This window comes from Amblyraja radiata, chromosome 8 (assembly GCF_010909765.2).
Source record: "Amblyraja radiata isolate CabotCenter1 chromosome 8, sAmbRad1.1.pri, whole genome shotgun sequence".
Taxonomy (NCBI): Eukaryota; Metazoa; Chordata; class Chondrichthyes; order Rajiformes; family Rajidae; genus Amblyraja; species Amblyraja radiata.
In genome coordinates this window covers 8,996,680-9,021,495 of record NC_045963.1, presented here as the reverse complement: position 1 = coordinate 9,021,495, position 24,816 = coordinate 8,996,680, and the positions used below count along the sequence as shown (strand labels likewise).

The window sequence follows — 24,816 nt, the reverse complement described above, 5'->3', positions numbered from 1 at the left end:
TGGGGGGCGGGGGAAACTGTTTAAAATCTCTTCCCTGTCCGGGAGACCCGACCTTTTCCCTGTCGGGTCTCCTTTCTCGTTGGGGCCTAGCACCGTAGAGCGGCCTCCAGCCTGAACGACCCGGGGGCTCGGGAGACTGCGGAGCTGCGGACTACTCACCATCGTGGGGCTGGCCGGCCTCGGAGCGTGGGGAGCGGTGGTGACTCGCTGCTAACTCATTCGACTCCTGGGGCTCGGAGGCTCCAGCAACGCAGCCGCAGGTCCGGTGGACTATCGGGACATCGGGAGCTCGCGGGTCCGGGGGGAGAGAGAGACCGCTTCCCGGAGCTCCCGCAACGCGACTTCTCCAGCCTGTGTCGCGGGGTTGGAACGACCTGGAGCGGGGACGTACATCGCCCGGCACGGCTTCATGGCCGTGGGACATTCCAGCGCCCGCCGGGGGCTCCAACATTGTGACTTTTAGACCGGGAGTGGGGCCGTAAATCGCCCTGCACGGCCTAAAATGGCCGTGGGACTTATCATCGCCCGCCTGGGGCTTGGACATCGGGAGAGAAATGGAGAACAGGGGAGAGAAATGACTTTGCCTTCCATCACAGTGGGTTCACTGTGATGGATGTTTGTGTGAATTAAATTGTGTGTATGTCTGTAGGAAATTGTCTTTGTTTGTATGGCTGTGGAAACGGAATTTCGTTTGAGCCTCACTGAGGCTCAAATGACAATAAATGGTATTGTATTGTATTGTATTGTAATTACAAAGCGCGGATTGCTAATACATTGTTCCTGTAATTCCTAGTTTACCATTTCAAGAGCAAATAACGATATTTCAAAAAGATGAGCTTGGAGACCACATTGAATACAGCTGGCCACATTCCTGATGACTAACTTATCCTGCAAATGCCCTTGGTCCTGTCCTGTCCTCCTCTCCTCTCCTCACCCCCCCCCCCCCCCCCCCCCCCCCCAATACATCATGCAGTGATATCTTAGTATCGTCAGCAATCAGGGAGACTTAGTCCTCCATCCCTTCTTACAAGTTTTTTTTTTAATGCAGTTTAAGTCCTTGGACAATATCACTTGAGACACTGACCACTGTAACTTAACCCAAGAGTGTAAGTGAATGGGGGACCCTGGGGGGAGTTGAATGGGGGCGTGGAGAGAATGACATAAACATAGGATTAGTATAAATAAGTGCATGATAGTTGGCTTGGTGGCCTGATATATGACACCATGATTCTATGAGGTCTTGCCAATTGAAATAAATGACTTTTATTCCCACTGTTAACACACTTGTGTGGAGATGATGTATTTTATATCTGGTATTTAGCCACAGTTAACGCTACAGGAAAGAAACAAAACATTGAAAACAAAAATACTTAAGCACAAAATTGCAGATTCATGAACATTCTGAGATCTGCTGCACTAAGTCCAGACCTGGCAACACATGGCCTTCAATCAGGTAAATAAAGGCTGTCATATTTATATTGAACTTAACAGCAAATTAACTTTCTGTACTCCAAAATCACACAATAAAAAGGCACAACAGAAGCAAACGATACTGAAGCTATACATCAGTACAAGTCTATTCTCATCAACTATTCTTTTTCTATTCACATTAAACTCTTCCACAAACAGCACCAAATGTTGACAAGACTGCTCCCATATTTCACCGTTAATTATGGGATAGTTAGCGTGATAAGCTACAAATACTCTAGTAGGTAGTATAAACCACTTCATAAAGTACTGGTACATCTACACCATGCATTTATGCCAATATGACTTGGATTAGTGTCCACATTAATTCTATGCATCTTTATTTGACATTAACAGCGATAAAGAATGCTGGCTGCCACGGGAAAGATAGTTATGCATATCTTGGAATGGTATTCCAACGTGTACCTGGAACCGCATTTAATGCTTTCTAATCAAAGATTTAAAGCTTCTGACTCAAAGCCTTATTTTAAACTTATTCCAGGAGCAAACTGCACTACATATTAATGCAAGTAATCAGCGATTATGCACCTCTATACACTGACTCAGCAGCAGTAGGACATTAATAAACCAGATGAATGATGCTGGGCCTCTTCACACAAGTCTCACTGGGTACCCATGATCATCTTGAAAAATATTTTTAGACTTCATGTCCTGGAAATGACACCACTTTGCAGGTGCTGTATCCACTAAATAAAAATCCACCAAGCCACGCATGCTGCCTTAACTGCATCCTATTTAATAATCCAACAAAAAACCAAGAGAAATTAACAATGCCAGAACTAAAAATGAAGAATTAATTTGCCAACATTTATTTTCAGTAATATCGCCAGCACAATCAATGCATTTTATCAATCTGAATCAAGCAACATTAAAAATTAGTTTATACACTTGGGCAAAGATGCAATCGATGTTTCATGGTGAAAAGTAGGCACAGCACAGAATACTTTGTGTTGAAGACTGCACCTGATTAACTTGGACAGCGCAATGCCTTTCAGGAAGGCAATTGGCGCAACAGTGCAAAATGAGCCAGTGAACACCATCACACACACACACACACACACACACACACACACACACACACACACACACACACACACACACTGGGATTACACACCATTTCAATGCTACCACAAATCATACTTCACTTAATTAGCAAAACATAACTTCATAAATAGCTGGACAAACAATGCTGTTTAGCAAACAGACATCATAACTCCAAATCAGGATTTCTTATGTTATTTCTTTTCAAACTATTTTCCGAAGCCCTAATCAATAAGAGAGCCCAGAAAGTAGTTGGGTTGTCATAAAATAAATGCTCCTAATCCCCCTAACAACTTGCGCTTATAATCCTGCCTTTAATGTAGCAAGACACCCAGACATTGCACAGGAGTATTATCAAGCAACACTTCACACTGGAAGATTGGAAATCAGGGACACACAAATGTCCACAATTGTGTACGGCTGCACGGATGAAAGAGGTTGGAGATAAGGAGACAGATAAGGTAATGGTTTAGAAACTGCGTGGATGGCTCACATCTACCAGGTATTAAGGTTGAACAAGTCACTCATGGGCAACCGAGGATGGGAAATAAACACAAGTACTATCAGTGACACAATACCCACACAGCAAGCTTTTCTGAGTAGCATTATGAGGTTTGTGAGGTTGAAATGAAGCAAATGATTGTACATATAAGGCAGCCATTATCTATGCAGCAGGTTCTCACAAAAAGCAACGAGATGGATTGGATTAGTTAACTTGTTTCAATTGCATTGGCTGAGGGAAGAATGTTGGTTAAGCCACAAAGAGAACTTTTAAAATCTTCAGATGAGAGCTAATTAAAAGTTTAAATAGATGAGGCTCAGAATTTATATTTTAAAGAAGGAAATCTACCTTCAATCACGCATTACTTTACACCAGGCAGAAAAACATACTTTTATTATCTTTCTCTCTTTCCTGGTTTTTCTAGTGTCATTTTGTACTTCGTTATGGATCCTTACATTTCAAGTGAAATGCACACTTTTCTAAGAAGGATCTGAAACTAACTGGCATAGAATGAGCGGTAGAAAGTTAAATTATGTATGCATACCTTTTAAAAAATGATTAAATGCAAATCATATCAACTTAAATTGGAACCGCTAATACAGAGAATTAGTCCTAAAAATATCCTTTACGCAGGTCTGCATTTGCAACTCTTATGTGATCTTACTATCTAATGCCAATAGCTTTGCCCATGTTGCAGCTTTCAAAGGCCGACATTTCCAAAACAATGTCATTTGATTTGTTAAATCGTTATCAAAAATTGTAACTCAATAACTCAGAGCGTTCCAACAGCTATAGTTTCTACATCTTGGAATCGGATTTATTTTAAATCCTTTAAGCAATGGCAATGCAGAGCTTTATAGATGTGTCTTCCTCCGAACCCATCCCCTCATTTTACAAAAAGTAAAAACTATCTGCTTCTTTACAAATCCACAAATGCATTTAAATGTGAAATCATAGGTTTAACAATTCTAGCGACACATAAAAACAAAGGAAGTAAATGTATCCAAAATTTATGAGAACATGGGGTCACACTTGTATATGGTTTTACAATGGTGCCTTGCATGTTATGCTTGTCACATAAATCTGCTCATGAGATTCTCGTAAATGCACAAAGGGCTTGCAGGTTCATGATTTTATAATGCAATTAATGTGTAACAGTTCGGGAAAGCCACCATTTCTTTTCGCCACTTTGCTTACAGTATTTGGGCTGCATGGTGCATGCTTCCCATGATGTGTTTGAAGTATGATTGGTGCCTCCAACAGAAACACACCACGAGCTGACTGAGGTTTAAAGCTGCTACGTTTCTCCCTTTAGCAAGACTAAATCTGGAGCAACTACATCTACAATGTCAAATCAAAAAATATCAAATGAATTTGACAGATTAAACCTCTTATACCAAAAGCAAAAAATGTTACTGGGAATTTTTTAAATACGTCAGCATTTGAAATTGTATTTCTGGTTAATTTATAAATTCTGTTATGCATTTTTAATATTTTATATTTTGATATGAAACATTATACATGTTTCCCTCTGAGGTTGGTTAAGTTTTATAACCCCTGCTGCTCAAACCATGGTGGGAGAGTTTTCAAATGGGATTTTTCTGCAAAGGAATAAGTGGGATTCTAGTGATTTAATAACATTTTCCCAAACAAGTCTATTTTTTTTTTGGTCGGGCACAATTTCTATCTACAAATAATTCTAACGTTTTTGGCAACGATCTTAGAACAAATGTGGTTTACTAAAAATACAGTTCCATGCTAAAATCGACAGGTTAGAACTAAACTGTCATCCCTTAGGGATATTTCAGATTCTCATCTTTTTACAAGAGCACAGAGAATGATTATATACTCTCTCCTGTTCTATAAAAGTGAAGCAGGTAAAGAAAAAGGAAGTGTGTACTAATATAAAACAGCTTTCTTTTTGATCTGTAAAGAGCAGAAATGAATGATACACTAGCTAAAACCCAGTTTTAAAAAGGTAATCTATTGATACTGCAAATATTTAATGTAACAAAAGAAAAATAAATGAAAAAATATATAAACTACAAGCTACTGCAGGTGATATTAAAAAATAAACAATTAAGATATTTCTGTGCACTGCCTCTCTTTATTGTTAACACACTATTTCCTGAAATAATCAAATATAGAGGAATCACATGCAAATATAATTACATGTTTGCTAATATTGCCAGAGGTAATTTTCTAGCATGGATTTATTTTGCATTTATTTATTTTAAAGTCTGGGAAAAAAAAGCTAACAGTGAGCCTCATCATTATTTTTAACATTTGTGAAAAGATCAAATTTACAGCATTTCCTAATGGGTCTGTTGTTATGCCATTGGGGCAAAATTGGTCTTCACCAGCAATGGGAAATATATTTAAAGCAAATCAGCAAACTGCTTTATGCTGAATTTAATTTTTACATTCCACCGAAATCAATTGCTTGCACTGCAAAACAGACTGCCAAATCGAAAGCTTGTTTTCTGCCAGTGGCAAGGCCCATTCTTCCTTCCATTGCATGGCTGAACTATGTAGACTGCAGATCCTAGCTGTGATCCCCAATTTATGCCAGGTCAATAGATGCCAAGCAATGTAGAGGTAAGAATCTTAAAATTGGACTCCGTGCTCAGGGCTTAGGCTAGGGAGTGTCAAAAATAGCCAGTCAGGATCCCAGCTCCCAATAGTCCTCCAGATACTCTTTCTGCACACATAGCAGTATTTCACTGCATAAGGCCTGTGGGCAACCAGTACCTCAATGCATGCCTGAGAACTGTCTAGCGGGCAAAGACATGTGGCTTCCCAGAAAAGACAAGAAAATGGCCAAAATATATCATTTAAAAGTTATTTTTTAAATATTGACTAAAATACACACATGCACATTTCCTCATATTATATCCTTGTATGAAAATTCTGAAACTATGAGTTCAATTCAATTAAAGGGAAATTCAAATCAATGAATTAGAAACTGATAATTTCACTGCCCACTGCCATACTGAGTCGTGCAAATCAGATTCAATCTACATCCTTTACCAAAGTAGTTGATGTAGATGATGGAGATGGAACAAATATAGTCAGCATCCCAAACGGCAAATAATAAAATTCTCTCTATCTATTATCCTATACCCTGTACAGGGATATATTACCCAAGGTAGAATTGGACTCGTCCTCATCTTTGAAGTCACACATCATTACGTTGCTGCATTGAAATAAAACAAATATGTGAAAGATTTTTGAAAACATATTTGTGTTCTAAATAGAACTTGTGGGGTTGAGAAATTGCAGAATTGTTATCCACGTTGTGTGAATTAGATTTTCCCGCACCTACGTGAGGCACAGCAATACCATCAAACAATTTTAAACATCCGCCATTTCTCCAAGTCATAAATTTTAGTTCATCAGGTCGTCAACTCTCAAAGGAAAAACCCTAGGAGTAGAAGACGCCACGCCAACAGTACCATTGGAACAACTACACTGAACAGTTTGCTGACTCACCTTATGGAAGGTCCAGATAATTGGACTTAGCAATTAAATGATCTGTTGCTATTAACTTAAACAGGTACTGCTTGTATTTTCAACTACCACCTGGTCAATGTTTAATTTTCAATGCATGGACACAGGGCCCAAGTATGCAGATTAATCATGCACTTTTAGTGGGAAAAGGAATTGTGGCAGAGAAATTGGCATCAATTAATTGATTAATGATTTTATTTAGACATAGTTAGTAACAAAGAATTTATTGTATGCTTCATTCATTTTCATTGAAATATGATCACATTTTTTTAGATAGCCAATAATCCTGCTACATAGCTGGTAACCCCTCACCCATGCAGGGAATGAACCTGCACGTGGCTCACAGTGCATTTCCCGATTGTCTGTTATGTTAAACCCTTTCTAAAGGTGGGCAATTTTCTGCAGCATGCTACCAAACTCTATATGGGTCAGAGAAAGGGGTCGCTGCAGAGATCAACTCAGCTGGAGCAAAAGCTGTATACTTTAATTATGCCATACAAAAACAAATAACTAAATTAATTTTAAAAAAAATTAAAATAATGAGGAAAGCAATAAATAAGCACACACAAGGTTCACCAATTAGCTTTGAATTTTTTATTAATTTTTTTCATAAAGGGACAAAATGGGCAATGTAAACAGGATAATGCAGACAACTGCCAAAACACAGACAGTGGTTTCCAATAGACTCCTGAACTTAACAAAGACCAGAAACAAATACAATAAAAGCCAGGTTGTAATGACCTTTGGTCATCTAAACGAAAAAATAAAAAATAAAATGAAAAAAGGATCAATTCGGTGCATCTGTTTTAAACAGCGCACATAAGCAATAATAAATAGTGAATCCCATAGTAAAAGATAAATGTCAAGTTACAACAACAGCTTTTATTACAGGAATAGAAAAGGCCGATAACAAAATATTCTGCATTGCCATTTACAAAAAAGTATTGACTCAAGCGGCTTTAATATGCTTTGCATATGAAATTTTCCCAATCTAAATATAAAGCACCATTTAATTTTTGGCAATGAAAAAACTGCAAACATTTAATTTACTGCATATGAAGTTAGATGCTGGAATGTAGTAGGTGAGAGGTTAGGAGACAGAAGCACACTACAGAACAAACATTAGCTTGCAGTACTGTATACAGTATGGCAGCAGGGAGGGAAAGATATGTACAACCAACCACTTTGACCATTGGCGCGACGTTCTAAAGTTTCCCCAAGCAGCCGTTATACGACCTCTTAACTGTACAATGTCACGGGCGTATTCTTTTTTTTGTTTGTTTGTTTTTTTGTTGAAACATACAAATAATTCGCACTATATTATCCTGCCAAATTAAAAAAATATACTGTGGCAGCCTGTTTTTTTCAACTACCAAAAAAAGGTACATTGATACCTTTAAAGAACAAGCAACAGTTAAAAATACAAGCTTCAATATAAATACTATAGTGCCTACACTAGGTGAACATTTATTTCAAATAACCATTCTAGAAATACAGAAAAGTAGAGACCATAAATGTGTTTAGCATAGGAATCAACATGTGTGCATTTTCCTATAGTTAAGTACTATATATATATATATACATACATATGCATATATATATATACTCTTAAACCTTTCCCCAATGCAAGTTTATACAACCTGAAGAGCTGTGTGCCAAGGGCAGAGTATCCACTAACGGTATAACATGTAAAGTCTTGACAACCACCAAGACACTGAAATCCTAAAATATACTTCTCCCTAACTTAATGAAGTGTTTTCTTTAAAAAAAAAAAAATCTTACCATTTATACTTTAAAAAATCTGTACAAAAATTCTTGCACTGTAGTAGTGAGATTATTTATTCTAATTGACTGCAGTCCCATTATCATCTGCTGAGGAGACATGCTGTTAAATCGTGTTGCTTTACATCTTATATTCTTTTTAAATTTAGCCAGGTGCACTATTCTAGTCAATGACTGGCAAATTGACACTAAACAATCCGTTCATTTTTCTTTCCTAAGTATTTCAGGATTTTTTTTTTTCCCCTTAATTATATGTTTGTAAACTGGGAAAATTGCACAGTGCACTTAATTGTCCTATCCAAGCTGTCTTTTATCCTTTTGTCTTTTTGCTCAGCCTCTGTACCCCTGATTAAAGAAAGGGCATAGAAGTCAGGAGCAGAGTCAAGTGCGATTCAAATACAAGCTAGGGGTGGGTGGAGGGGCTGGTGGAAGTATTACTGTATCGTCTTGATGTTTATATAACTACAACGTGGTGTCTGAACCAAGCATGACATTACGGATCACAGATGGGTACTATGAGATTAATGGAATTATCAAGACATTTTCCTCCTCGGTTCCTACCACTTTGTTACTCTCGTTTTATTTATATATGGAGTATTGGTTCACTCACTGGTAGCCAAAACTAACAAGTGCATGATGTGGAAGCATCACTTAAGTCAACAAAAACCCAAGGCTACTCCTCCAGGACTTAACTGAAGAACAGAAAGAAAACCAATACAGTTTCAAAAGATCCAAGGCACTCAGATTATTATTTTTTTCTTTCAACCAAACAATGGCATTCACCCAATTATCATTTTCTTCTTTTTTTTTCCTTTGCCAAAAGTCAAGGCCAGCAATTGCTCTTACGTTCTAATTTAATATATTAACATTCTAAGACAGGATTTCCTTTAGAAAGAGACGGCTTTAACAGTGCGAATTCCAGCCTGTCCATAAAGGGTTAAATAAAGAAATATATTTGGGGGGAGGAAGGGGAGATCCCCCATTTTTGTCTTCCCTCTGTGTTACGACCCAAACTATACATGACGTGTGTTACAGGACGCTATGCAGCATGGTAATTTTCTTTCAAAAAGCAAAGAAAGGACAAAAGGTGGTTACCCAGCACTAACCAAGGACAGAATTAAATTGCCGAACATACCATACATGCTGTCTAAAAGAAAACAACATACACAACACGTAAATTATTGCACAAGAGAAAGGCTCGAGTTTGCGTAAAATGCAATAGTATTGCCCCGATACAAATCATGCATTCATCAGTGACATTAAACCAGTTGTACTGGCATCAAGCACATGTTCCTTACGTCCTCAGCTTCCACTTGGTTTTGATCACAAGAGAATAGAAAAAGCTATAGGGAACTTGAGCATCAATACACCTACTCAGTTTTTATATCATTATTTAACAAGCGCTCACTGTGCCATTTTTTCATGTGTTTCTCGAGGGTACTATACACGCTAAAAGGCATCTGACAAATTTCACATTTGTAAACGTCTTTGCCCACCTGACCGTGCGTTTTCATGTGTCGCGTGAGCTTGCTACTCTGGGCACAGGCGTAGTTGCACAGGTCACATTTGTACGGTCTCTCGCCCGTGTGACTTCTCCGGTGGACCGTGAGATTGCTGCAATTCTTGAAGATTTTGCCACAAAATTCACACGTGTCACTCCGCTTGCCCTCCTTGGAGCTGGGCCGTCCCGGGCCAGGCCCGGTTATGTGGGGCGTGCTGCCGCCACTTCCCGTACCACTCCGACCTGAGATCCCACCATCCATCTCTCCCGGAGGAGTGGAAAAGCGTAAACTTCCATTTTCTGAAGAGTGCTCAGATGAAGTTGCGAAAGGGGATTGTCTGGAGTCTCCAAAGCTGAGGAATGGGTCTTTCAGCTGCCTTGAGGCAGCATAACCAGCAAGCCACTGTGAGTAAACGTTATCTGTGGGAGCCAAAGGTGCTGAGGGTAGGTCAAAGTCTTTTTCAAGCTTAATGCGTTTGGAAAAAGGGCTGAGGGAGGTCGGGCTGCCCAATATAGGCTTTTTCGATATGCCCCCAGAGGCCGATTCACCTGGTGAGGAACCTCTTCCATTGACTGTACCATCATCTGTGCGATCAGATTCGCCAGCGACCGAATCTTCATCATAAATGTCTCTGTGAACCTCTACCTCAGAGGAGTGATGAGTCCGCTTGTGTTTTTCCACAAGGACTTGATGGAATGCCTCACCGTAGTGCTGCATGGTAGTCATGGCAATGCTGTGCATCACTTCAGGTAGAGAGCTCTTCTCTTCCACAGGCCGCGAGCTGTTCTCATGGTGACGCACACTCTCGAGACTGACACCAAAGGCAAATTCGGACCTATTTTCATTCTCAGGATCCTCCTCTTCCTCCTCCTCCTCCTCCTCCTCTTCTTCCTCCTCCTCTTCTTCCTCTTCTTCCTCCCCATTTTCTGGAATCATATTGGCATCTGTTTCACTCTTGTACTTGGCTACCACGGACTTGAGGGCACTGCTGGCGCTACCCACCAGATCACTAGTACCGGGTTCAGGAGAGCTGGCAGTGGAGAGTCCATCATCTGACTTGATGGTCATGGGCGATGTCTTGTGCAAGTGTGTTTTCATGTGCCTCTTTAATTTGCTGGCCTGAGTGCAGGCGTGGTCACATAAATGGCACTTGTATGGTTTCTCACCAGTGTGGCTTCGACGGTGCACTATCAAGTTGCTCTGAAACTTAAAGGTTTTCCCACAGAATTCACAGGACTTGGACTTGAGCACACTCTGGGCTGGTGGTGCTGCGGACTGGAGGGGAGGAAGGGGCGGTGTGCTAAGAAATGGCGATTTGTTGCTTGACTGGAATGGTTGCAGTAGCCTCTGCATGGGACTAGGCCGACTCGGTGACAATGGGGGAGTGGAGGTGTTGCCAGCTAATTCCCTAAGTCTCCTTGAGAAATCCATTGATGGTGGCTCCATAGGTATGGAATTAAAACGCAGTACCCTGTCAAAGGCACTGTTATGATGTGCGGCCGCCATGGCCATCTCCTCAGCGCTCAGCCGATCCATCCGATGGTCTAGATGATGGCGGGGTGGAGGGCTAAACAACGGAGGCGTGGGAGGAAATCGGCCTTCTACAAGCCCTGGCGTTTCCCTAGAGACAGGCCCAGCCATTCTCAGCAGGTTGAAAGGACTGCTATCTGCTACATGAAGTCCATGAAGTGGCGGTTGAGGGCCGCAATCTGCCCCAAGTCCTGAAGGAATACCAACCCGTGGGGTCAAGGGACTTCCATGCTCGGTCTCCAAATAAATTCGGAATCCATGTGTGTTCTGGGCATGTTGGAGGAGAAACCAGGCGCTGTTGAATGGCTGTTTGCAAGTTGTGCAAGTGTAACTGCTCGGCTCATCCTTCCCTGCAAGAGAAAACAAATAATGCCAACATGAAGACAACTGCAAACCATGCTCAGCCGCCATCTTGAAACAGTTAAATAAAAAGAAAATGTTTTTAAAGAAATGTTAAACTCAACTCTAATGGAAAATGTAAAAAGCACTATAGGCACCTTGAAATGGAATCAATTTATCTTCATTTAAGGTGACCTAATGGGAGGGAGATCTATGACCTCACAAAGTTAACCCTGTTATAGTGTTCAGTTGGGTCAAATGAGTAGGTTTATTTACATTGCTGCTGAGACCTTTTAGGTGAATCAGCAAAGCAAACCGAAGGCTGAGAACCAGAGTTTCACGTAGTTACTTTAAATAGGAACTGATTTCTCTAGGTAACAAATCTAAAGTCTTCTAAATAGGAATCGATACATGACTTTTCTCATTAATCTGGTCAAACCACACAGGTATTGCTCATCTACTTAAATAACCTTGCTTGTAATGGTAATTTTTCTCCTGCTGAATAAATAAAATCTCCACAGACCACAAATTTCTCCACCAAAGATTCTCAGAGACTTGCTGCAAATATTTTAGAAATTTGTGCTCAGCCCTAAAATGTGAGTCAGACAGTAAAAGAAGATTTTTTTTTTAAATTAAGACAAGCTGGAGACAGCGGTCAAAAAGGCTTTCAACAGGGACAAAGCATATCCACAAAAGTAAGTCTTAATCTCAATCCCTTGCGTTATCCAGGCAAACTCATCCTGTCCTGCCCAATTTGAATGGGGCAGGACAGAATGAGCACTACCCAAGACAGGATGAGACAGGATGAGCACTACCCAAGCACCGTGGCGCAGCGGTAGAGTTGTTTCCTTACAGCGCTTGACCTGGGTTCAATCCCGACTACGGGCGCTGTGTGTACGGTGTTTATATGTTCTCCCCGTGTCTGCGTGGGTTTTCTCCGAGATCTTCCCTATCCTCCCACACTGCAAAGACGTACAGGTTTGTAGGTGAATTGGCTTGGTGTAAGTGTAAATTGTGCCTAGTGTGTGTGTGTGGGATTGTGTCAATGTGCGGGGTTCGCTGGTCGGTGCGGACTCGGTGAGCCGAAGGGCCTGTTTCCATGCTGTATCTCTAAACTAAACCAAACTAAACTGACAAAAAAGTTAAGACGTCATAACAATTTATCTTTTGTTTCGCCCTCTGAAAATTTATGGGCACAAGTCATCTTTTTCCACTTGATATCTGTTCTATCAATCCATTCAATGTTCATCTAGGTAATGCTGAGGTGGAATGCTAAGAAACAGAGCCATGGACAACCATGATCCACAAGCCCATAATGTCCCTTGAGACAGGCCCGGACATTCCCAACTGGTTGAAAGAATATTATCTGCTACATGAAATCCGTGACGTCAAGATCTCATCCAAGTAGTGGTCACCCTCAAGATTTCATGCGGGAGACAATCCTTCTAAAGGAGGCCAGACAGAAAGTGCAGCCCAGAACTCAGAACCTACTTTCACATCCCTTTAGCCAGGGCTGCTGATGTCTACTGCTGCTCAGCCAAAATCAGACAACATAACACAGATCAAAGATTGAGTTGGCAATCCATTCATCTGCAGGGATCAACTGCAGATCCTTAGCAGCTGCTGCATCAGAACCAGAGTGTCTAATTCCCATTCACAGGAATTTTCAGACTACACAGAATAGCCAATCCTGCTGCCATCAATCTGAAAAGGAGAAAACTATGTGAAGCAATTGATACGCTTGTGGTGGACATTTATTGGAAATTTGATTGAAAATTTACTGAAGGATTAGGTTCGGTCTACGTAGCTTGGCTTGGTTGCATCCGGGGACAAGTGTACGTTTAGTCGTCACGAACCAGCTCAAGTGATAGGAAGTCCTGCTCTTGCAGAGTCACCAATCTCTTAGGCAAGACTTCAACTCCTCTGAAGAAGGGTCTCGACCCGAAACACCACCCTTTCCTTCTCTCCAGAGATGCTGCCTGTCCCGCTGAGTCTCTCCAGCTTTTTGTGTCTACCTCCAACTTCAGATCTGCAGTAGACATTAAAGGGAGTGACTGCAGTTCCCAAGAGGGGCTCCATAACCTCACACCAAAGAATATGACACTGGTCAATAATTCCTCCAGTCATGATACCCTCCTGGGAGATTTATATAATTTCTTCCAGGTCCTTACGAGAGACCCTTTCCCAAGATTTTCTCCCCCCTTTAGAGAATAGAATAGAATAGAATAGCCTTTTATTCTGTCCCTTTCTGTCCCTCCTTGGTGATTGTACAACAAGGCTCAGGGTTGGGAAAAAGTCAGACGTTACACCATGTCGACATAGTACATTACAATAGTTGGTCTGTGATTTCCCTTTTCCAGATATCTGTAAAATAAATGAAGTGTATACTGGTTCCCACAGTGCAATTTCACGCCTGGAACTTCTCCTTAAAAGGACATTGGCTCCGAATATGACATGACTTTTAAACTGTAACACTTTCTGGAACAATCAACATCACAAATTTAATCCCTATCTATTATTTAGATTACAACTTTAAAATTGATTGAACACTAAAAAATATCATTGGTAAATATCATTTCATAATTTTTTTAATCTTCATGGTTCAAATCCTTTATATATTTCTCCACTTAGATATGTTGTAATGATAAGGTGATTCCTGTAATTGACAGTGGCATTAAACTGGTTTCTCCGGATGAAACATAGCAAGAGTCAAAAGTGTTTTATTGTCATATATCCCGGAAGGGACAATGAAATTCTTACTTGCTGCAGCACAACAGAATATGTGAATAGCTACCTGTTTCCGATTACAAGGAGCAGTAACCTACATTTTATACTGCTCCAGTGAATCCCAAAAAATATTTAATCTCGAGTCAAATTTAATGCAAAAAAAACTGGGTTAGAGCTACCTTAATTGGACCCCAGCTCCCTCAACTAATTGTTGCCAGAAGCATCGTGGATTTTTTTTAAAGAGGGATGGCTCTTTTATGTAGCTTCCAGGTCGATAGCGAGCAAGCATACATTTTTACAGATTTATTCTGAATTCTTATATCACACAGGTTACCTACAAATGTATAGACTTTATTTAGTAAATTCTTCAGCCATCTTCACTTCCTCCCTGAACGCCCCTTTTGCACTTCCTTTAAACACCTGGTGCCACCTTTAAATGCCATCTCAATCTCCATCTCTCACCAGTCCTTTGAACCTGCACCATATGGAGTTTCATACAATGCCTATTGTATTTGAATTTCATTATATTGCAGTTTATAGAAACATAGAAATTAGGTGCAGGAGTAGGCCATTCGGCCCTTCGAGCCTGCACCGCCATTCAATATGATCATGGCTGATCATCCAACTCAGTATCCCGTACCTGCCTTCTCTCCATACCCTCTGATCCCCTTAGCCACAAGGGCCACATCTAACTCCCTCTTAAATATAGCCAATGAAGAACTGGCCTCGACTACCCTCTGTGGCAGGGAGTTCCAGAGATTCACCACTCTCTGTGTGAAAAAAGTTCTTCTCATCTCGGTTTTAAAGGATTTCCCCCTTATCCTTAAGCTGTGACCCCTTGTCCTGGGCTTCCCCAACATCGGGAGCAATCTTCCTGCATCTAGCCTGTCCAACCCCTTAAGAATTTTGTAAGTTTCTATAAGATCCCCTCTCAATCTCCTAAATTCTAGAGAGTATAAACCAAGTCTATCCAGTCTTTCTTCATAAGACAGTCCTGACATCCCAGGAATCAGTCTGGTGAACCTTCTCTGCACTCCCTCTATGGCAATAATGTCCTTCCTCAGATTTGGAGACCAAAACTGTACGCAATACTCCAGGTGTGGTCTCACCAAGAACCTGTACAACTGCAGTAGAACCTCCCTGCTCCTATACTCAAATCCTTTTGCTATGAAAGCTAACATACCATTCGCTTTCTTCACTGCCTGCTGCACCTGCATGCCCACTTTCAATGACTGGTGTACCATGACACCCAGGTCTCGCTGCAATCTCCCCTTTTCCTAGTCGGCCACCATTTAGATAATAGTCTGCTTTCCTGTTTTTGCCACCAAAATGGATAACCTCACATTTATCCACATTATACTGCATCTGCCAAACATTTGCCCACTCACCCAGCCTATCCAAGTCACCTTGCAGTCTCCTAGCATCCTCCTCACAGCTAACACTGCCCCCCAGCTTAGTGTCATCCGCAAACTTGGAGATATTGCCTTCAATTCCCTCATCCAGATCATTAATATATATTGTAAATAGCTGGGGTCCCAGCACTGAGCCTTGCGGTACCCCACTAGTCACTGCCTGCCATTGTGAAAAGGACCCGTTTACTCCTACTCTTTGCTTCCTGTTTGCCAGCCAGTTCTCTATCCACATCAATACTGAACCCCCAATGCCGTGTGCTTTAAGTTTGTAAACTAATCTCTTATGTGGGACCTTGTCGAAAGCCTTCTGGAAGTCCAGATACACCACATCCACTGGTTCTCCCCTATCCACGCTACTAGTTACATCCTCGAAAAATTCTATAAGATTCGTCAGACATGATTTACCTTTTGTAAATCCATGCTGACTTTGTCCAATGATTTCACCACTTTCCAAATGTGCTGCTATCCCATCTTTAATAACTGACTCTAGTAGTTTCCCCACTACCGATGTTAGACTAACTGGTCTGTAATTCCCCGTTTTCTCTCTCCCTCCCTTCTTAAAAAGTGGGGTTACGTTTGCTACCCGCCAATCCTCAGGAACTACTCCAGAATCTAAAGAGTTTTGAAAGATTATTACTAATGCATCCACTATTTCTGGAGCTACTTCCTTAAGTACTCTGGGATGCAGCCTATCTGGCCCTGGGGATTTATCGGCCTTTAATCCATTCAATTTACCCAACACCACTTCCCGGCTAACCTGGATTTCACTCAATTCCTCCAACTCCTTTGACCCGCAGTCCCCTGCTATTTCCGGCAGATTATTTATGTCTTCCTTAGTGAAGACGGAACCAAAGTAGTTATTCAATTGGTCCGCCATATCCTTGTTCCCCATGATCAACTCACCTGTTTCTGACTGCAAGGGACCTACATTTGTTTTAACTAATCTCTTTCTTTTCACATATCTATAAAAACTTTTGCAGTCAGTTTTTATGTTCCCTGCCAGTTTTCTTTCATAATCTATTTTTCCTTTCCTAATTAAGCCCTTTGTCCTCCTCTGCTGGTCTCTGAATTTCTCCCAGTCCTCCGGTATGCTGCTTTTTCTGGCTAATTTGTACGCATCATCCTTCGCTTTGATACTATCCCTGATTTCCCTTGTTATCCACGGATGTACTACCTTCCCTGATTTATTCTTTTGCCAAACTGGGATGAACAATTTTTGTAGTTCATCCATGCAGTCTTTAAATGTCTTCCATTGCATATCCACCGTCAACCCTTTTAGAATTAATTGCCAGTCAATCTTGGCCAATTCACGTCTCATATCCTCAAAGTTACCTTTCTTTAAGTTCAAAGCATTGTTTCTGAATTAACAATGTCACTCTCCATCCTAATGAAGAACTCAACCATATTATGGTCACTCTTGTCCAAGGGGGCACGTACAACAAAACTGCTAACTAACCCTTCCTCATTACTCAATACCCAGTCTAAAATAGATTGCTCTCTCGTTGGTTCCTCTACATGTTGATTTAGATAACTATCCCGCATACATTCCAAGAAATCCTCTTCCTCAACACCCCTGCCAATTTGATTCACCCAATCTATATGTAGATTGAAGTCACCCATTATAACGGTTTTGCCTTTGTCGCACGCATTTCTAATTTCCTGTTTGATACCATCTCCAACTTCACTACTACTGTTAGGTGGCCTGTACACAACACCCACCAGCGTTTTCTGCCCCTTAGTGTTTCGTAGCTCTACCCATACCGATTCCACATCCTCCAAACTAATGTCCTTCCTTTCCATTGCGTTAATCTCCTCTCTAATCAGCAACGCTACCCCACCTCCTTTTCCTTTCTCTCTATCCCTCCTGAATATTGAATATCCCTGGATGTTCAGCTCCCAGCCTTGGTCACCCTGGAGCCATGTCTCCGTGATCCCAACTATATCATAGTCATTAATAGCTATCTGCACATTCAACTCATCCACCTTATTACGAATGTTCCTTGCATTGAGACACAAAGCCTTCAGGCTTGTTTTTACAACACTCTTACCCCTTATACAATTTTGTTGAAAAGTGGCCCTTTTTGATTTTTGCCCTGGATTTTCCGGCCTGCCACTTTTACTTTTCACCTTGCTACCTATTGCTTCTACCCTCATTTTACACCCCTCTGTCTCTACGCTCACACATTTAAGAAACCCTTTCCTTTTAACTCCATCCTCCACTAGCCCATTCGACACCCCACCCCCCTTATTCAGTTTAAAACCACCCGTGTAGCAGTGGCAAACCTGCCTGCCAGAATGCTGGTCCCACACCTGTTAAGATGCAATCCGTCCCTTTTGTACAGTTCCCCCTTACCCCAAAACAGATCCCAGTGATCTAAGAATCTATTATGATATTAAAATCTGCATCAGCTCCTGCACACTCCAAAGACGTATAGGTTTGTAGGTTAATTGGCTTGGTATATGTGTAAATTGTCCCTAGTGTGTGTAGGATAGAGTTAGTGTGCGGGGATCGCTGGTCGGTGCAGACTCGGTGGTCCGAAGGGCCTGTTTCCACGCTGTATCTCTAGACTAAACTAATTTTCTGCATGGGTCTAAATAAATAAAACTATCAATGAAGAGGATGTCAGTTACAACATCACAACTGCACTAACACCAGTTTTCCAGTTGTCCAATGTGAAAGGATAGGGTTTAAAGGCAGATTTGCATCTCTTTTGGGATTGTAGATTTTGGCTGCAAGAGTCTCCAAGATACCTTCAGTACATGGAAAACAAGAGTACCAGGGGCAATGGGCTAAGTGTTCGGCTGGCAACCGGAAGGTAGCCGGTTCGAATCCCGCTTGGAGTGCATACTGTCGTTGTGTCCTTGGGCAAGACACTTCACCCACCTTTGCCTGTGTGTGAATGTGTGTGAATGTGTGTGAGTGATTGGTGGTGGTCGGAGGGGCCGTAGGCGCAGATTGGCAGCCACGCTTCCGTCAGTCTGCCCCAGGGCAGCTGTGGCTACAGAAGTAGCTTACCACCACCGAGTGTGACTGAGGACTGAATGAATAATGCAATGTAAAGCGCCTTGAGTATTAGAAAGGCGCTATATAAATCCCATCCATCATTATTATTATTACCACCAGATGTCTCCGTTGAAGAGGTACGCAGGGTGTGGAGATGTTCTCTTTCTACCAGGCAACAAGAGATCCTGCCATGACATATGGATGCAGGTGCGAGAGAGAGTGGGATGTTTGTGGAACCCCTTCGCACTGATGTGACTGCAATGTAGCAAAACATCAAAATGTAAAGACATCCAAACTTTCTAACCCCTCATTGATGCATGACCTCCACATTGGCTGCAAACTCAGCACACAGAACCCCTTTGCTCCCCTTTTGTTAGCACGCAGCAAAAGCTTTTCACTGTACCTTGGTACACGCGACAATAAACTAAACTAAGAAACTCAGCACACAGAACCCTTCCCCTTGCTGAAAGCAGCACCCTCTTCACTCTGTGCAGCACACCACCATCCATGATTAAAATCACGCTAAAAAGCCCTCCACACCCACACAGGATACTGCTGCTCAGTGCCACGCACCATAGTCATCACTTAAATAGTCTCTGTCACGGTGGCGCAGCGGTAGTTTCTGCCTTACAGCGAATGCAGCGCCGGAGACCCGGGTTCTATCCCGACTACGGGGGCTTGTCTGTACGGAGTTTGTACGTTCCCCCCGTGACCTGCGTGGGTTTTCTCTGAGATCTTCGGTTTCCTCCCACACTCCAAAGACGTACAGGTTTGTAGGTTAATTGGCTTGGTAAATGTAAAAATTGTCCCGAGTGGGTGTAGGATGGTGTTTCATGTGCGGGGATCGCTGGTCGGCACGGACCCGGTGGGCCGAAGGGCCTGTTTACGCGCTGTATACTAAACTAAATGATCTGCAGCCATTCACTGCCCAAATTCCAACATTAGGCAAAGATGAATTAGAAAGCGTAAAAGGAGCTGGGTGATAAAGTGGTTCGTTAGTTAGTTCCGTTTATTGTCACATGTTTCGAGGTACAGTGAAAAGTTTTGTTGCGTGCTTTTATTGGTATGCTAAGGAGAAGGGTTGGGTGATGGGGGGGGGTGAGATTGGTGATGTGCTGGTGTGGACCTGGAGATGTGACTTAAAGTGAATCTCTCAATTTGTATTAGAGTTGACTGCATTGCCTTGGTCATTAAAATAATCAAAATGCCTCGCCTTGTAAAATGAACTCACTACCCCCCCCCTCACCATAGATGGAGTCACAAGAAGCTGCAGATGCTGAAATCTAAAGCCACAAAACAAACTGCTGGAGGAACTCAGCAGGCCTGGCAGCATCTGCGGAAGGAATCGGACAGTCAACATTTCAGGTTAAAACTCATCTCATCTGGACTGAAGAGGGGACATAGCCAGCTTTGTGTGGGGAATGGGTGGGATGAGGTAAGACCTGCAAGCAATAGTAGGAAGATAGACACAAAATGCTGGTGTAACTCAGCGGGACAGGCTGCATCTCTGGAGAGAAGGGCCTAAGCCGAAACGTCACCCATTTCTTCTCTCCAGAGATGCTGCCTTTCCCACTGAGTTACTCCAGCACTTTGTGTCCATTTTCGGTGTAAACCAGCATCTGCAGTTCCTTCCTACACAAGCAATAGGTGGATCCAGGCGAGGAGGAGTTGATTGTCAGATGGGAACAATTGGGGGAGTGAAGGGTGGAGATAGTGACAAAACCTTGGCGGGCAGTTGTGACAACGAAGGACTGCAGATTATGCATTCTGATAAGAAAGGGTGGAAGCAGATAAGGAAGGGATGGTGGGCCAATGGGAACAGTGTGGGGGGTGGGAGGGGGGATGGGATAGGTAACCTAATGGGAGGAGCAATTGGAGATGGGGAGAAGGCAGGAGAATGGGGTTAGGAGGGAGAGATAGATCAACCATGATTGAATGGCAGAGTAGACTTGATGGACCGAATGGCCTAATTCTACTCCTATCACTTTTGACCTTATGAGCACATTAGTGATGGGCACACATCGCTATAAATGTGGAGACTCAGATAGAGAGTCTGCAGGAATCCATGACGCTGGGCTGCAGCTTTGCGGAGGATACTAAAAAAATCAGCTTGTGTCAGTAAAGTGAAAGGGTGGAGGGTCACAGTCTAAAGTCAATTCTCATTTCTAGTAACATCTAGGGATGCCACAAAGATCTTAATCTTAGCAGTTTAATGGTAGAACATCGTGAGCTGTGAATGATGAATGGGAGCTAAAAATTTCTATTCCACGGCAAGTGCATTGTATTCATATTGTTTTACAAAAATATATATTTTGAAAATTACAGTATAAAATATTTATCATTGAGCCTGTGGTCTATCAGCAACAAGAGATTACATTAACAAGACCTATAATAATGGTTGTGTCATCACATGGACCTTTCAAGGGGAAATGTTCAAAGTATTTCAGTACATAGTTGCCCGGAGATGCACGCATGTAGTTCAGCCTCCAGACCACTGCGCCTCTCAGTTTACCACACTGCTCTTTGGTAATAAAAATGTTACGCCGTTCTTTTGTGTGGTAAACAGGGGCCACATTTCACAAGCCAACCAACTATTTGAAACAATAGTCCTCAAAAAAGGCACTTCACTGGACCCAAAATTTGAAACACAATGAAGACATAATCTCTTTACCCAAGCAGTCTTTCCAGGTGCGGCAGAGGTTCACCTGCACCTCCTCCAACTTCATCTATTGCATCCGCTGCTCTAGATGTCAGCTGCTCTACATTGGTGAGACCAAGCTTAGGCTTGGCGATCGCTTCGCCGAACACCTCCGCTCGGTTCGCAATAACCAACCTGATCTCCCGGTGGCTCAGCACTTCAACTCCCCCTCCCATTCCAAATCCGACCTTTCTGTCCTCGGCCTCCTCCATGGCCAGAGTGATGACCACCGTAAATTGGAGGAGCAGCACCTCATATTTCGCTTGGGCAGTTTGCACCCCAGCGGTATGAACATTGACCTCTAATTTCAGGTAGTCCTTACTTTCTCCTCCCCTTCTCAGATCTCCCTCAGCCCACTGGCTCCTCCTCTTCCTTTCTTCACCCCCTCCCCCCTCCCCCCACCCTCACATCAGTCTGAAGAAGGGTTTCGGCCCGAAACATTGCCTATTTCCTTCGCTCCATAGATGCTGCCTCACCCGCTGAGTTTCTCCAGCATTTTTGTCTACCGAAGACATAATCTCATTATGTTTACATGAACCCTTTAGTAGATTTATATATTAAACAAATTAAGGAGGGGGGGGACAACGCATCCAAAGAAAGGTATTAGAAGGGTATTATCTATTTACATTTCCTATTATTTGATATATCGTTATGAAGCTCTTTGCAGAAGATTTTGAAATTTTGTTTAATCTGCTCCGTCTGAAAGTGCAGATAAGGCTCAGCAGACTTGAAACACATCACATTTTCATCAAAGGCTTCTCATAGAAAGTAAATGGAAAACGTCCAGTTAACGACAGCCTCACGACGGATTGGTCAGCAATGCCTCAGAATGGCAGCCACGCTTCCCATGTCTATTTCCAGCCAGGAATGAACTGTTCCAAATGTTCAGCTCTATGAAGAGAATAAACAGGGCAGCTGGATTGATTTTGTCATGTTCAAGTCTTTCCACTAGATACTGCTAGTGAGCTCCATCCATACATACTCTGGTGACCTCCAGTGGCTGAAAGCAGAGCACTGCAGCTAAGTGGAGCTGAAACCTTTGGCTGATCCGATTCCTCATCGCCCCAAATCAATTTATTTTCAGAGAAACAAGTGCTGCGATATCAGCCTCCCATATTTCATTCTTTCCAAGCAGCGTCTACTTCCTGGAAGGGAAAGTAATTGAGTTGCAGTTCTGATGTTGATGTCAGTGGTGTACTCAGCTTTGCTGGTAAGAAGTGCTTCAGGGTTTGTGTCCCAGAAGCTTTGAGGTCCAGGATTGTGTTCAGCCAAACAAACATGATGAATGAATGACTCCCTTAATGACTACCAAGATCCCTATGGGAAAGAAAGGTAGGTCTTTGGGTACTGGGATGTTCCAACCCATTCCCAGAGGAAATTGTATACCTGCCCCTATAATTCACACTTGGTAAAAATGGAAAAATAAAGCAACTTTAGTTTCAAGGTTTTACGCAGAGTGATGGCTTTTTTAGTCAGACTGCAACCTGCTGTAATAATGTATACGCACGAGTGTGTGGCACTGAATGTCCTTCTCTCCTCCCTTGGACAGCCCCCATTTGTTGATGTCAAGATCAAAAGTGTAAAACTTTTCCGATGGAGCAAAATGAGAAACATCAATGGGGCAGATCCCTCTTCGTGTGACAGCGTGTTAAAGAGTGCCAGTGGAAAAAATCTCACACAAAACGCCAGAATCCCTCCTCCCACCCCACCCCCACGGCACGTTCAGGGTAAGGCTAGGGAGGACGGAACACAACCTGACTAAATGTATCTTTGAACTTGCATGACGAAATCCCACAGATAAAGATGGCTTTCTCCACCCTCATCTTTAACCAAGCGGTTTTGATTCATTTAGCTTTCCCTCTTTACCCTGTGGCCAAGAAACATAGAAACATAGAAAATAGATGCAGGAGGAGGCCATTCGGCCCTTCGAGCCAGCACCGCCATTCATTGTGATCATGGCTGATCGTCCCCAATCAATAACCCGTGCCTGCCTTCTCTCCAGGCACTGGGAAGAAAGTCCACAAATTATGACTAAAATATTGGATTTCAAACACTTTGTCTGTAATATCACCTGAAACCTAAACATATCCATTTGGTGAACCAACATGTCAACTTTGCAAGGGTGATGTGGTTGATGGCTACGCACTGGCCGATTATTCACCAACGGGACAGATCTCTCTTCGTGTAATAGCTAGTTTAAGAGTGGCAGTGGAAGAAATCTTGGACAAAACACCTTGTTGCATTTTTTTTGTATGACTGTATGGTAAATCAAATTTCACTGTTCAGGTTGCAATCTCCCACCCCCTCAATGGTTCAAAATGGTGACAAAAAGGACCATTGAACCATTGAGGGGGTGGGAGATTGCAACCTTCACGTGGTCCACCCTGTTTCAACGAATGCAATCAACCTGGCATGCACAAACAAAAGATCAAACAGAACAAGTTGTCTTACAACTTTAGGCTGTGCACACCATATGCAAAAAGAAGAAGAACCATTGAGAATCCCACCCCCATGACAGGTTAAAATATATCCATTTGGTAAACCAACATGTCAACTTTGCAGTCATGACGTGGTTAATGGCTACAGAGTGGCTAGTTATTCAACAAGATGTAAACTTTACAATCAAAATTACTGCATATTATTAACCTCTGAGAGTCTCTGTGAATGCATTCATTCATTCCACACTACGACCATGAGATTATTTGCTACATTGCTTCCTATGCGAATACAACAATGATGCCATTTGACATCTCTATGGGATCAGGGCTGAGAGGAGAGGCAGATAAATGTTGCTTTTAATAACGAGAAAGATGAAATGGTTCATATTTAAATGACAACATTTTCTGTCTTTTTATATAAAACATGGTAATATTAAATCTGGTGGAGATGACTACATCCATGAATATAAATATACACTAAACAAAATATCCTGCAATTATGTGGCATATTTTACAAGACAAAGGATAGGATCAGAATAGCTTGCAGAGCTTCAGATAAATATTAGTGATATGCTTTGATGAACAATGAGATTAAGTGTGACTGTCTGTATTTAAACGGCAAGAAGGCTTAATATGTAATCATCCAATTGACAGATTCACATGGGCAGCATGAATTTGGCTGAATTGAGAAGCTAGTGAGCTCACAAACACTGAAAGTGACCTTCTCTTTTCTCCCGGTCTTATTTGTTGAGGTTAGATCAGTGGTGCCATTTTCACGCAAAACCAGGTCGTAAAAAATAAGGGCAATCAATAGAATCATATTTTCATTAAATTCATATCAGT

General features: G+C 42.1%; 1 protein-coding gene across 3 annotated transcripts in view; it reads right to left on the bottom strand.

Annotated features, from left to right (window-relative positions):
* Positions 1 to 24,816, bottom strand: part of bcl11a (BAF chromatin remodeling complex subunit BCL11A) — a 196,631-nt gene that overhangs the window by 56,422 nt on the left and 115,393 nt on the right. For 2 of the 3 annotated variants that reach the window (XM_033025164.1, XM_033025165.1), the window contains exon 3: positions 9,820 to 11,705. In XM_033025164.1, the coding sequence (XP_032881055.1) occupies positions 9,820 to 11,705 (1,886 nt within the window). Of the gene's footprint in view, positions 1 to 7,112; positions 11,706 to 24,816 lie in introns of those variants that run through there. The other variant, XM_033025163.1, reaches the window with a different exon arrangement.